The sequence below is a fragment of the Aptenodytes patagonicus genome, chromosome 2 (assembly GCF_965638725.1).
Source record: "Aptenodytes patagonicus chromosome 2, bAptPat1.pri.cur, whole genome shotgun sequence".
Lineage (NCBI taxonomy): Eukaryota > Metazoa > Chordata > Aves > Sphenisciformes > Spheniscidae > Aptenodytes > Aptenodytes patagonicus.
Window position 1 is genome coordinate 151,912,700 of NC_134950.1, and position 14,258 is coordinate 151,926,957.

At 40.5% G+C, this 14,258-nt stretch overlaps 1 protein-coding gene across 5 annotated transcripts in view; it reads left to right on the forward strand.

The window, feature by feature from the left end:
- Window positions 1–14,258, forward strand: part of ARMC3 (armadillo repeat containing 3) — a 73,071-nt gene that overhangs the window by 10,224 nt on the left and 48,589 nt on the right. For 3 of the 5 annotated variants that reach the window (XM_076331686.1, XM_076331687.1, XM_076331690.1), the window contains exon 4: window positions 7,613–7,730. The exons of the other annotated variants lie outside the window; for them this stretch is intronic. In XM_076331686.1, the coding sequence (XP_076187801.1) occupies window positions 7,613–7,730 (118 nt within the window). The remainder of the gene's footprint in view (window positions 1–7,612; window positions 7,731–14,258) is intronic. 5 annotated transcript variants of the gene reach the window in all.

Sequence of the window (14,258 nt, forward strand, 5' to 3'; positions counted from 1 at the left end):
ATTTTTAAAGTTTAATTAGTTTATTCAGAAAGAAGTAGAGGAAATAAGACAGAAACATTGAAAAGAGTATAATATAAATGCTGTGCCAGATAATAACTAAGTTAATGAAAATTAGGACCTCAACGAGTCCCACAGAAGAGCATGAAACTAAATGCAAAGTTCAATACACTGCTTTAAATAAACAATGGGTTTGTCTGTAAAGAGTGATGGTATCACAAGAGCTTTTTCAAAGGTCATAGAAAAGTTGATCAGCAAAAACTACGTCACAATTTCAATACTAAATAAGCATAAATAATTTTTACTAAGTAATATCCAATAGCCATAATGTCACTGAGGTATAGCAATTGATATCAGGTTTTGCCCAACTGTTCTGTGGAAAGATGAATATTACAAATGTAATTCATAAGCTCCAATCAATAATAAATCCTTATGAAAGGAGACTTGACATAAAACTTCAACATGAGAGGATAAATTGATCTAAAGCCATTTCTGTATAGAATAACCTAGAAAACCAGGAGGAGACACAAAGAAGGTGTATGTGGATAGGACTAACTAAAACAGGCCTGAAGAATTAAAAGTAAGTATCTTTGCAGTCTAAGAAAAAAAATTGAAACCATGACAGTAGATTTAAGGCATACAGATGAGCTAACCCCCTCCAAAGTAATAGAAGTTGACTTTTTCAGTAAATATCTAGAAAGTCAGTAGAAGCAGCACCACAATTTCTAGATCCAAAAGACACCACTAGAGTTTCTGGAGAAATGTATGGTACAGCCTACTAACTACTACAATAAACTGTGAATAATGTTAGAAAAGACAGTCAACAATTGAAAAAAATAAACTTACAGAAAAGGTCAATAAAACTATTAAAAAGGAAATAATTGGAAAGAGTGAAATCCAGATGGCATTTGCAGTTCTTGTCTTAGTTTTTACACTTATTGTACTTCAGGCTTGCATATCTCTTCTAGCAGTCCTATCAGGAGAAAAAAACCTGAATGTTGCATAGCAAAACAGTATTAAATATGAAAACAGATCATTGATTAGTTGTAACTATTAGGCAAGAAAATCTTCTAACTATGAGAATATTGTTAATAGTGATAATGTAAAATCAAATCTCAAAACTTTAAATTTCACCTGTATATTTCAGGTGACAGGAAATGAGATGCAAACAAAATAAAAGATGTATTAGCTATTATCTTCTGATTGATAATCTGCTTATGAAAATGTCAAGTCCAAGAAAAGAAGCCTTGAGATAGTGTGGACAGGTTTATAAAAGAGAGCCTTTGTGCATGTGGAATGCTCTGAGAATATATGGTACTGCAGATGACCACTAATTTTTACAGATTTCTAGGAACAGGTGGAAAACACATCTCTCAGCCTAGCCACTGCTTATGTTTCAGAAAGTATTCCTGAGGACTCTGTTTTCCCTGCCTTTCATAATTAGTCTTTTACTATTATCTGTTTTGAGAATTGGGCTTCTCCAGGAAAAATATTGCTTTGAGCCTCTATCTCTATATGGATTACCTTAGACAGTAATTCAGGCAGATAAAATATGCTAGCATTGACATAGATTGATAGGAACTTTTCATATGATATCTTCATTAAGTTCGGTCTAGACAATATTACAATTTGATCATCAGCTAGGGCATAGACATTAAAAGGAAAGCCTAAGATTACCACTGGAGAAAATACTGAGGCATTATCACTGAAAGCAAGCTATAGATAGCTGAGTATTTTTGAAAATGGCTTAATTCACAACACTGATGTTAAAAAGGTGGAATATATGAAGTGACAGTCAACTCCTGAAATTCAGTCTCCATAGAAACACCTTCTTTTGAGCAATTAATACCTAAATATTAATTTGACTTGACTTTAGTAAGGCTTTCAACAGTGTCTCTCATAACATCCTTATAGACAAACTGATGAAGTACAGACAAGATAAATAGACAGTGTAAATGAATTGAAAACTAGCTGAACTGCCAGGCTCAAAGGGTTGTGGTCAGCAGCATGAGGTCCAGCTGGAGGTCAGGCACTAGTGTTGTGCCCCAGGGGTTGATCCTGGGGCTGGTACTGTTTAACCTCTTCATTAGTGACCTGAATGACGGGACAGAGCGCACCCTCAGCAAGTTTGCAGAAGATACGAAATTGAGAGGAGTGATTGATAGACCAGATGGTTGTGCAGCCGTTCAGAGGGACCTCAACAAACTAGAGAAATGGGAAAACAGGAATTTCATTAAGTTCAGTAAAGGGAAATGCCAAGTCTTGCACCTGGGGGAGGAATAACCGGTACAGACTGGGTGATGACCAGCTGGAAAACAGCTTTACAGGAAAGGACCTGGTGATTCTGGTGGACATGCACCAGCAATGTGCCCTTGGGGCAAAGAAAGCTAACAAAATCCTGGGGTGCGTTAGGCAGAGTGTTGCCAGCAACTTGAGGGAGGGGACTGTTGTCTTCCACTCAGCACTGGTGAGTGAGACCACACCGGGAGTGCTGTGTCCAGTTCTGGGTTCCCCAGTACAAGAGAGACATGGACTTACTGGAACAAGTCTGCAAAGGCTTGGAGCATTTGTCATATGAGGAGAGACTGAGAGTTGGGACTGTTCAGTCTTGAGAGAAGGCTTGGAGGGGTCTTGTCAATGTGTATAAATACCTGATAGGAGGGAGCAAAGAAGTCAGGCCAGGCTTTTCTCAATGGTGCCCACTGAAAGGATGAGAGGCAATGGGCACAAACTGAAACCCAGGAGGTTCCATTTAAACATAAGGAAAAAAATCCTTTTTTACTGTAGGAATGATGGAACGTGGCACAGGTTACCTGGAGAGGTTATGGAGTCTCCATCTTTGGAGATATTCAAAATCAGACTGTGCACTGGCCCTGAGCTACAGCTGACCCTGCTCTGAACAGGACAGTTGGACCAGATCATCTCCAGAGGTGCCTTCCAACATCAACTGTTTGTGATTCAGTGGAATATCCTGGTTTTATATTGTTAGTATAGGAGATGAGACAATGACAGAATTGAAACAATTAACATGACCAGGTATACATTAATTCTATTTTTCTAGGTAAAGGAAAAGGGCTTAAGAGTATCAAAGATATCGGTAATGCTTCTAAAGAGTCTACAAAAGATACAAGGATAAAGCAGACCTTGTAGTCACTTAATTAAAATTTCAAGGATTTTTTTTTTAAATGACAGCATGATTAAATGATAGAATAATAGCAGAAAAATACATCCTTCAGAAGGTCGGATTTGCATCTAAATGGGGAAACAAAAAAACCCTTGCACTCACAAATGAAAAATAAAAGCACAATGTCATAAAGCAACAAAATGTTTTGGGAGAATACTGGTAAGGATACAAAAACTAGCAATAAACCTTTTCCAAATGGACTAGAAGCAAGAAGCTTCTTAGAGGGACACTATTAGGTGATTAAAGTCATAAAAGAAAAGCGAAATAACTTATTTTTGTGTCAGAAGACAAAGCTATGTAGCGAATCACTAAAACAAATGTGAAGAAATTGCCCGAATATGAATAAATAGTATTTGCCGAGGTCTTGTTCTAAGTGAAAAATAACTAAAATCTGAAATTATGGTACTGTTACTTATGGTATTTAATGTGTACCCTTTGTACTAGAGGAATGGAGGGTAGAAAAATTCATTTTCAAAAAGAAATACATCAATAATTACAGGCCAGAAAGTTTGTCTTCCATGCTGTGTTAATTGGTAGAAAAAGTTACCAAAAAAAAAAGGAAAAAAAAAAAAAAAGATGCATGGATAAATATGATAGTAATGGGCGAGAATCAATATTGCTTGTGTAGAAGAAAGTTCAATCTCTGAAATCTATTTGAATTTTTTAGAGGAGTCAAGTGGATAATGGTGATCTGGTTGATACAGTTATTTAGCTTTTTCAAAAGTTTTTAGACCAGGCTCTTCACTCGCATGAACAGGTAAAAAGAAATTCCCTCCTGGCAATAATGTCTGGTTATAAAACAGAAAGCAAAGGTGAGAAAACAAGTTACTGTTCAGGTTTCATAATGGAGAGAGATTGCCAGTGGAATGTCATGGGGTTTTATTCTGCAACCTGTATCATCCAGTCTATCAGAATTAATGTGGATACTTGCATGAAAATGGCAGCCAGTTACTAAGTAGGCAAAAGTGAATAAACACAACATTTCAAATTCCAGAAATAAAAGGCAAAACACCATGCCACTAGCAAATGCATGCACATGTTGAATGCCATTAACAGTTCTGATGTTTCCATCTCAAAAAAGGTACAGTTGAACTATAGAAAAGTACTAAGGAAGACAACAAGAGTAGACAAAGTGGCTTCTGTATTAGGAAAGATCAAAGAGAGTAGGTTTCTTCATCCCCAAAAGGAAATGGCTGTGAAGAGGAATATCGTAGAAACTTACAAAATGATGAATATACAGAGAAGGCAAATGGGTGTCATTTATTTTGCTGTTTCTTATGGTGAATGAACTGTAGAGGACAAATAAAATTATCAGGTGGTAGTTTTAAAACAAAGGAAAGGCACAACTATTTATATGACTTAAACAGTGATACTTGTGTCTGAGAATATTAAGGGTGGCTAAAATACAGATGGCTTCAAAAATTATTTACCAAATTAACTGGTGGAAGATTTTTCTTGGACTTTTTGAATACAGAGATAAAATCGCTAGCTCACCAGTTCTCTAGGTTGCAGAGTGCTGGAGTCTGTGAGGGAATATAAGCAAAGTTTAATAGTCTGCTTGCCCGCACCTGTTACTGGCCTTTGTGGGAGACAGGATGCTGGGCTAGATGGGTCTGTTGTTTGACTGGAAACATATTTTGTATTACCTTCAATTTCAACTAAGTTAAGTTGATGGAAGCAAAAAAAAACCCCAATACTTTGCAGTTTCTAGTGGCTTTGAAGTCAAATGTACACAAAAATCATGATCAAAGACATATAGGAGTTTTTGAATTATAGCTTTCTTTTTCATTTAACTTGCTTTTTTCTTAATACAAACTGAATGTTGGAAATGATGTTGCTTATAAACCAGTTAAATTTCTGTGTTTAATTCAAGGTTGTTTGTAACTTCAGGCATATTATTCTAGCACATAATCTGCCCTGTATGTGCCATTAAGGGAAAAGTCTTGCAATGATGTATGAAGATTTAGGAGCAAACCTTGATTTAAAACAAAACAAAACAAAACACCACCCTCCCCAAAAAAAAAAGGAGGGGGGAACTCTAGCTACGCTGACATTATGATAAGCAGAAGTCCCATCCAGTTCTATGATAGTTTTAACGAACAATGTTACTTCCCAGCAAATCACTGACCTGCTCAGGCCTCTGACTTCTTAAACATACGTTGATTTCAGTGACTCTTCTTACTGTGTTTTCAGCACAAAACTGCTTCTAATAGGAAAGTGCCTATTGAATATTTCAGACAGTAGTAGTGAGGGTAATGTCTATACAAATGGGTAGAGATTAGACTAATTTCACTCTGCTCATGTACTAACCTGTCATTAAATTCTAGGAATTATCATTGAATTGTAGTTTATACAATTACCTGTGAACACGAGAGGCAAGGAAAATGGAGCAACATAATAGCGTCTTTGGTATTAGATCAATGTAAAAAAATAACTGAGATTTAAAACTCTTATTTCATATTTCATTTCTTATTAAACTTCATCTGAGATCAGTCTTTGTGTTTATTTTTCTCTGGAGGACTAACAGCCTTCACTAAAAATTACAGTTTTATCCCATCACCAAGTATTTGGCCAGACTCAGGAGATATGTTTGTGCTTAAATCATAGCACTTTCCTGGAGGATCATGTTCTGTCCACGCCAAGGACAGAAATGTGCAGAAGTAGAGAAGTATGAAGGTGGCTAAAGGAGCTTTCAGTCATCTCTCAATTCTCCTATATGCCTCTCATATGGGTAGAATGAACAAACTGTGTTGAATGGGTAGAATGAATGTTGCTGTGATAGGCTGAACTTTTTGCCTCCTTACAATCTAAAAAGAAAATTCCTATAAAGAATTCCATCACTTTAGATCCGCCATTAAGATGTAATGTGGACCACTGTGCCACTATTGGGTTTAATTCTTGTTGCTGAGTCATTACTAAGCAAAATGACTTATGGTACAGTAAGCTGATTATGTTTCCTTTAAAAAGGAGCTTTGTTCCATGACTTGTCCCATGCCTCCAGCCTGTCACAGCAAGCATGAAGTTGGACAGTGTCTTCAGGTTTTCACACCTGCTTGAAGCTGGGGAGACCAGTTAAGCCCGTTAGCCAGGCAACCTCTTAACTACTAATGAAACTTGGATCTTGATCTTGCAGACTGTTAAATTGTGTGATATGCCTCATGGAAGATGATGAAATTACTTAGATTTAAAAACCTACCAAAAATACGAATTTAGAAGTCTGGGTGCTAGTGTATTTTGCCTTATTTTTGAACAAGTCAGAGGAGGGAGAAGAAAAAAGCCTCCTCTTTTTTCACTTTCCTTCTAACCCACTCATAACTTTTTTTGAAGATTTGTTCTTAATAATTTCCTTGCTTGACAACTGACTTGTATGTATCTTCATGCCCTTATTGTTCAGCAACATGTGCCTCTGATGTAGCTATTAGAGGGGTTTTGAATGAAGTAAAACAAATAATATAAAATTTAAAATATATACGGTATAAATATACATTGTAATAACTTTTTTAAATAATTTGTATTGCTATCTTAAATTATTAATCTGCTGTATTTTAAAGATAAATACATTGATATTGAGAGACTGAATGACTTAGGTATCTAGTATTTTCTGTAGGTAACACAGATACACTATAGGCCTAAAGTGTGAAGACAGAAGACAGTTTTTCCATATTAAAAAAATATTTTAAATCCAAATAAGCTTAAAACTTTTTAACGGGTAGAATTTTCAGAAATCCTTGAGTCTTGTTAAAGAGCAAAAGGCTTTTTTAGAAGATTCCCTTTCTCAAGTGATGTTAGTCCCAAAGAGTCTGTTAAGAGGGTTGAAAACTGCCTGATTTGTTGGAAGGTTTCTTTCTGTGTGAGAGAGGTCAGAAATGGAAATGAACACTTTGTATCATTTCGAGTTGGCTGAGCATACAAATACTTCAGCTAGTACAAGATCATGGTAAGCTAGTGAACTGAGTTGACAAAGGCACAGGAAAGGTCCTTTTGTTTTTTTGAAGTGTTAACGCCACAAAGTAGCCAAATCCTCTTCCTCATACAACACCTAAGTTCATAGGCTCTGTGCACAGCTGCTCAAAAGAAACTTGGTTCCGCAGCCACAGAATGCTCTTACACGTGTAACAGAATTACATAGTCTGTTGCCTTTAAGACTTCCTAGATGTACAGGGAAGCATCAAGGTTTTCCCAAAATCTTCATACGGGATGAAATCATGATTATATTTGGAAGTCTATTATTCTTTCTTATTTTTCAACAGTGTCTCAAATTGTTATTAAAAAATCAAATTTCTTCAAGTAAATAGCAACTCATGTTAATATTTCTAACTCAGTGTAGATCTCAAACTAGATTTTTTTTTTTTCATGAAATGTGGGGGTCTGCTGCAGCACATGGGAAGGCTCAGTAGAAGTCAAACTATTCTTTCCTTTTTTTGTTTGTAGTTTGATCCTTTATTGATTGAAAGCAAAACAGCAGCAACAGTTGTGCTAATGCTTAGTTCTCCTGAAGAGGAAGTTTTGGCCAAAGCATGTGATGCTCTATATAAATTTGCATCAAAAGGTTAGTCTTTTTGCAATGAGCTTTCCTTTGCATTGCTTAGATTTTGATAGTAGTTCACAATTTTTTAGTTGCCTAGCACTGAAATCTTCATTTCATCTCAAAGGTCTCTGTCAAGGTTTTGAGGGTTTTCTGAAATATCTGTCAAACCTGTATTTGCAGTTATATAGAAGTCCTGTGGTTTGTGTGAAGGAAATTTTTATAATTTTGTTGTAGAATTTTATTCTCTCTTTAATAGAGCTTGGTTTAGGTATAACCTAGATCTGTTTTGTTATGAGCAACAGACCTGCATCTGGGAAAGAATTCTCTTTTTTATGTTACACTTCGAGACTTCTGTATTAGTGTAGTTATTTGAAGGTTCAGTTTTCAATGAAAATTACTTTTTAGCCTGTTTCTGTTATTTTTGCATATATCTCTTGTGCCAGTACTTCTGTGACAGATGATTTATTGGAGACCACTCAGCCTCCTTTATCAAGCTTATTTCTGTATATGTTGGGAATCTAACAAGTCTCCAAGATTCCAAATCTTCCAAAAGCCTCTGTATTATCTGTAGCTAAGCGTCATGTTCTGGGTACCCAGAAGACAACTGTGTAACAAAGGCTCAAAATTATGTAGCACATAATTTCCTAAGTTGCCTCCTACTCATGCCATGCCAGCCACTCAAATTGGTATACACTGGTAGCATTCTTAGTATAATTAATCTGTTTTAATATTAATTTCCATTTAATTTATGTTTTCTTTAAAAATTACATTTTTATATGCTGATTGCTGTACTGATGGCAATTATCAACACTGCTGAAGTTGTGAGAGAAGAGCTGAAGGCTTTAACAGATGGCATGGGATCACTGGGTTCTGAGAGATGTTTGTGTTCAGCTTAATATGGCAAGCTTGGCTGGGGGCATGCGACCAAATTTTGAATAATACGTGAAGAGAGAATTTGGACTGTTGGGAGACAGCTATGAACCGCACACCATAAACTCCTGTTGGCTCCATCCCTGCTGTCCACAGTAACATATAGCACACTGCAAGAGGACAGATATTTAATTTTTCTGTTTCTACTAAATGAATAATCCTTTAAATTGTTAATGTAGATATTCCTGCAATCTTCCAGAAGACTAGACTGTAACTTTGCAGTGTGGCACAAAAGAAGGAGTTGTTTTCACTTTGCAGTTAATTTATTTCTTGAATGTTGCTAGTAAATTAAGTCCCATCACTCAATAAAAAATAGTTCTTGCATTTTAATTGTGTTTTGGCCTGAGAATGAGCATAGTTCTCCAGTTTCTTCTCATATTGCTCACTTGTAGCCAAAGGACAGGCATGGTTCATTACAAAATAAGTTATAAAGCTGTTGTGGGAACTGAGAATAGGAGTAGGTTTTCGATTTTGTTTCTTGGGTTTTGGGTGTTTTTTGAGTGAGCAGGAACTGTAATCATACAAAATGCTTCTATTCTTTGCATGGCCAGAGCCTATTCAGCTACAAAGTGCTCCATTGACGACACCAAGTTGGGCGGGAGTGTTGATCTGCTCGAGGGTAGGAAGGCTCTGCAGAGGGACCTGGACAGGCTGGATCGATGGACTGAAGCCAACTGTATGAGATTCAACAAGGCCAAGTGCCAGGTCCTGCACTTCGGCCACAACAACCCCAGGCAGCGCTACAGGCTTGGGGAAGAGTGGCTGGGAAGCTGCCTGTCGGAAAAGGACCTGGGGGTGTTGGTTGACAGCCGGCTGAACGTGAGCCGGCAGTGTGCCCAGGTGGCCAAGAAGGCCAATGGCATCCTGGCCTGTATCAGAAATAGTGTGGCCAGCAGGAGTAGGGAAGTGATCGTGCCCCTGTGCTCGGCACTGGTGAGGCTGCACCTCGAATACTGTGTTCAGTTTTGGGCCCCTCACTACAGGAAGGACGTTGAGGTGCTGGAGCGTGTCCAGAGAAGGGCAACGAGACTGGTGAAGGGTCTGGAGAACAAGTCTTATGAGGAGCGTCTGAGGGAACTGAGGTTGTTTAGCCTGGAGAAGGGGAGGCTCAGGGGAGACCTTATTGCTCTCTACAACTCCCTGAAAGGAGGTTGTAGCAAGGTGGGTGTCGGTCTCTTCTCCCAAGTAACTAGCGATAGGACAAGAGGAAATGGCCTCAAGTTGCGCCAGGGGAGGTTTAGATTGGACATTTGGAAAAATTTCTTTACTGAAAGAGTGGTTAAACATTGGAACAGGCTGCCCAGGGAAGTGGTTGAGTCCCCATCCCTGGAAGTATTTAAAAGACGTGTAGATGCGGCGCTTAGGGACATGGTTTAGTGGGCATGATGGTGTTGTGTCAATGGTTGGACTTGATGATCTCAGAGGTCTTTTCCAACCTTAAAGATTCTATGATTCTCAGGTGGTAGAAATCTCAGGTGGGATTTAATGATCCAAATCCTGGTAGTTGCTTCAGTTGAGGGGTAGTGCAGATCCACAGAATGAATTAACTGTTATTGTGAGGAAAAATAAAATTAGGAGGCAAGAAAAGAGGAAAATTGTCCTGGTTTTGGCTTGGATAGAGTTAATTTTCTTTCTAGTAGCTGGTACAGTGCTGTGTTTTGGATTTAATATGAGAACAATGTTGATTGATAACACACTGATGTTTTAGTTGTTGCTAAGCAGTGCTTACACTAGTCAAGGACTTCTCAGCTTCTCATGCCCTGCCAGCGAGAAGCTGGGAGGGGGCACAGCCAGGACAGCTGACCCCAACTGGCCAAAGGGATATTCCATACCATATGACGTCATGCTCAGTATATAAACTGGGGGGAGTTGGCCGGGGGGCAGCGATGGCTGCTCAGGGACAGGCTGGGCATTGGTCAGTGGGTGGTGAACAATTGCATTGTGCATCACTTGCTTTGTATATTCTTTTATCATCATCATCATCATCATCATCATTATTATTATTATTGTTATTATCTCTTCTTTTGCTGTCCTATTAAACTGTCTTTATCTCAACCCACAGGTTTTGGTTTTTTTTTTCTGATTCTCTCCTGCATCCCACTGGGGGCGGGGGAGGAGGGTGATTGAGCGGCTGTGTGGTACTTAGTTGCTGACTGGGGTTAAACCATGACAGTCCTTTTTGGTGCCCAACGTGGGGCACCAAGGGTTGAGATAACGACAGATCTGACTAAAGCGTGTTAAAACAAATTTGTTATAAGCATTCATTATATTAGTTTAGTAGTCGCTGGTCACATTGTTGATTTATTTGCTCTCAAAGTTGTTGTATTTGTTCTCAGAGTTATGTTATGTAACACCTTACTTGCCGTATATACTGTTTATCAGTATTTATGTGCTGTTTATCACCTCTGGGAGGTGCATTAAGGTTATCGCTTTGCTGTACTGTGTAACACTGGCTTGTGGTATGATATTATTATTGGTCGTGAGATCAATCTGGTATTTATACTCAGCATTGTCGTCACCTCTGTACTTCAGGAGCCATCTATCGGAAATTATTAACAATTACACTTTTTATTTTTTCTCCTCAGAAAGCCAACCTATGGGGGAGACACCTTCTTCCATCTTCCCCTTCTCCTCCAGGCTAATTACAATAGCTCTTGAGAATTTTTAATATCCTTAGGATGTTCAAACCAGCACGTTCCTATTGCTATGTCTCCTGAATGCGTGTTAGGTCTTGCTTAGGGTTAAACAACTATTTAAGAATACTGTGTCTACTCCAACCCCCGCGACAGGCACTGTGGTTACTCCAACTCCAGCGACAGGCACTGCGGCTACTCATCCGTGGCGACAGGCACTGCAGCTGAACCAGGGAAACAACCCGTGCTGGTATCAGTCACCCCCATACACGAGAAGAAGTCTTGGAAGCGAAAGTGAGCTCATTTAGTAGGGGATGAAGAAGCTTTTCCTAAGAGGGAGAAGGAGGAAGAAGCATACTGCCCCACCAGTGAGGAGGCAGACTACTCTGAAGTACTCCCCCTTGGGAGTTCCTCCTCTTCCTCAGAGGGAGAGGAAGAACTCATAAATGAGATAGTAACCACCCGATTTCTATCCCTGAGTGAGCTGCAAGACATGCGAAAGGATTTCAGCCATTGTCCGGGTGAGCGCATTGTGACCTGGCTGCTCCGATGCTGGGATAATGGGGCCAGTAGCCTGGAATTAGAGGGTAAGAAAGCCAAGCAGCTGGGATCCCTTTCTAGGGAAGGGGGCATTGACAAAACGATTGGAAAAGGGGCACAAGCCCTCAGCCTCTGGAGGCAACTCCTGTCAGGTGTGAAGGAGAGGTATCCCTTCAAGGAAGACGTTATATGTCACCCAGGCAAGTGGACCACCATGGAGAGAGGTATCCAGTACCTGAGGGAATTAGCCATGCTGGAGGTGATTTATGATGACCTGAACAATGAGCAGTTATGCAAAGATCCAGGTGAAGTCAAGTGCACGGGACCCACGTGGTGGAAGTTTGTACGGAGCGCACCATCGTATGCCAACTCGTTGGCAGTAATGACCTGGAAAGACGGAGAGGGACAAATGGTGGATGAATTGGCTGGCCAGCTCTGGCAATACAAAGAACGTCTCTCTTCCTCCCTACAGGCCTGCATCTTGACTGTGGAGAAACTGCCAGACATGCTAGCTGAGAAACTGTGCCGGGAGTTCCAGCGATTCAAAGAAGATATGTCCTGCTCCCCACCTGTACGAACCAGTATCTCAGCTATTAGGAGTAAGCCTTCCTCTTCTCAAGAGAGTGGATATAGAGGCTACACACCATGGGCCAGCCTGTGGTTTTACGTATGTGACCATGGAGAGGACGTGAGGAAGTGGGATGGAAAATCTACCTCAACCCTAGAGGCACAAGTATGTAAGTTGCAAGGAAAAACAATTACAAAAGGGGGTTCTTTCAGGAAAACTGCTGCTCCAGTTTCCAGTGGGCAGTTCCCCAGACAGAGTAAAAGGGCTGATCTTACTTCTGATCTTAATCAAGTGACTTCTGACTCTTATTTACAAGAAGTGAGTAACGGATGCTATGACCAGGACTAGAGGGGCCCTGCCTCCAGCCAGGTGGAGGAAAGGGACAACCGGGTTTACTGGACTGTGTGGATTTGGTGGCCTGGCACATCAGACCCACAGAAGTATAAGGCTCTAGTAGACACTGGTGCACAGTGTACCCTAATGCCATCAAGCTATAAAGGGGCAGAACCCATCTGTATTTCTGGAGTGGCGGGGGGATCCCAACAGCTAACTGTATTGGAGGCTGAAGTGAGCCTAACTGGGAAGGAGTGGCAAAAGCACCCCACTGTGAGTGGCCCAGAGGCTCCGTGCATCCTTGGCATAGACTACCTCAGCAGAGGGTATTTTAAGGACCCAAAAGGGTACTGGTGGGCTTTTAGTATAGCTGCCTTGGAGACGGAGAAATTAAACAGCTGTCCACCTTGCACAGTCTCTCAGAGGACCCTTCTGTTGTGGGGTTGCTGAAGGTCAAAGAACAACAGGTGCTGATCGCCACCACCACAGTGCACTGGCGGCAATATCGCACCAACCGAGACTCCCTGATTCCCATTCATGAGCTGATTCGTCGACTGGAGAGCCAAGGAGTGATCAGCAAGACCCGCTCACCCTTTAACAGTCCCATATGGCCAGTGCGGAAGTCTAATGGAGAATGGAGACTAACAGTAGACTATTGTGGCCTGAACGAAGTCACGGTGCTGCTGAGTGCTGCTGTGCCAGACATGCTAGAACTTCAATACGAACTGGAGTCAAAGGCAGCCAAGTGGTATGCCACAATTGATACCGCTAATGCGTTTTTCTCAATCCCTTTGGCAGCGGAGTGCAGGCCACAGTTTGCTTTCACTTGGAGGGGCGTCCAGTACACCTGGAACCAACTGCCCCAGGGGTGGAAACACAGCCCCACCATTTGCCATGGACTGATCCAGACTGCATTAGAACAGGGTGAGGCTCCAGAACACCTGCAATACATTGATGACATCATCATGTGCGGCAATACAGCAGAAGAAGTTTTTGAAAAAGGGAAGGAAATAGTCCAAATCCTGCTGAAAGCTGTTTTTGCCATAAACAAAGGTAAAGTCAAGGGACCTGCACAGGAGATCCAGTTTTTAGGAATAAAATGGCAAGATGGACGTCATCAGATCCCAGTGGATATGATCAATAACATAACAGCTATGTCCCCGCCAACTAGCAAAAAGGAAACACAAGCTTTCTTAGGCGTTGTGGGGTTCTGGAGAATGCATATTCCAAATTAAAGTCTGATTGTAAGCCCTCTCTATCAAGTGACCCAGAAGAAGAATGATTTCAAATGGGGCCCTGAGCAACGACAAGCCTTTGAACAAATTAAAGAGGAGATGGTTCATGCAGTAGTAGCCCTTGGGCCAGTCCGGGCAGGACAAGATGTAAAAAACGTGCTCTACACCACAGCCAGGGAGAATGGCCCTACCTGGAGCCTCTGGCAGAAAGCACCAGGGGAGACTCAAGGTTGACCCGTAGGGTTTTGGAGTCAGGGATACAGAGGATCGAAGGCCCGCTATACTCCAACTGAAAAAGAGATATTGGCAG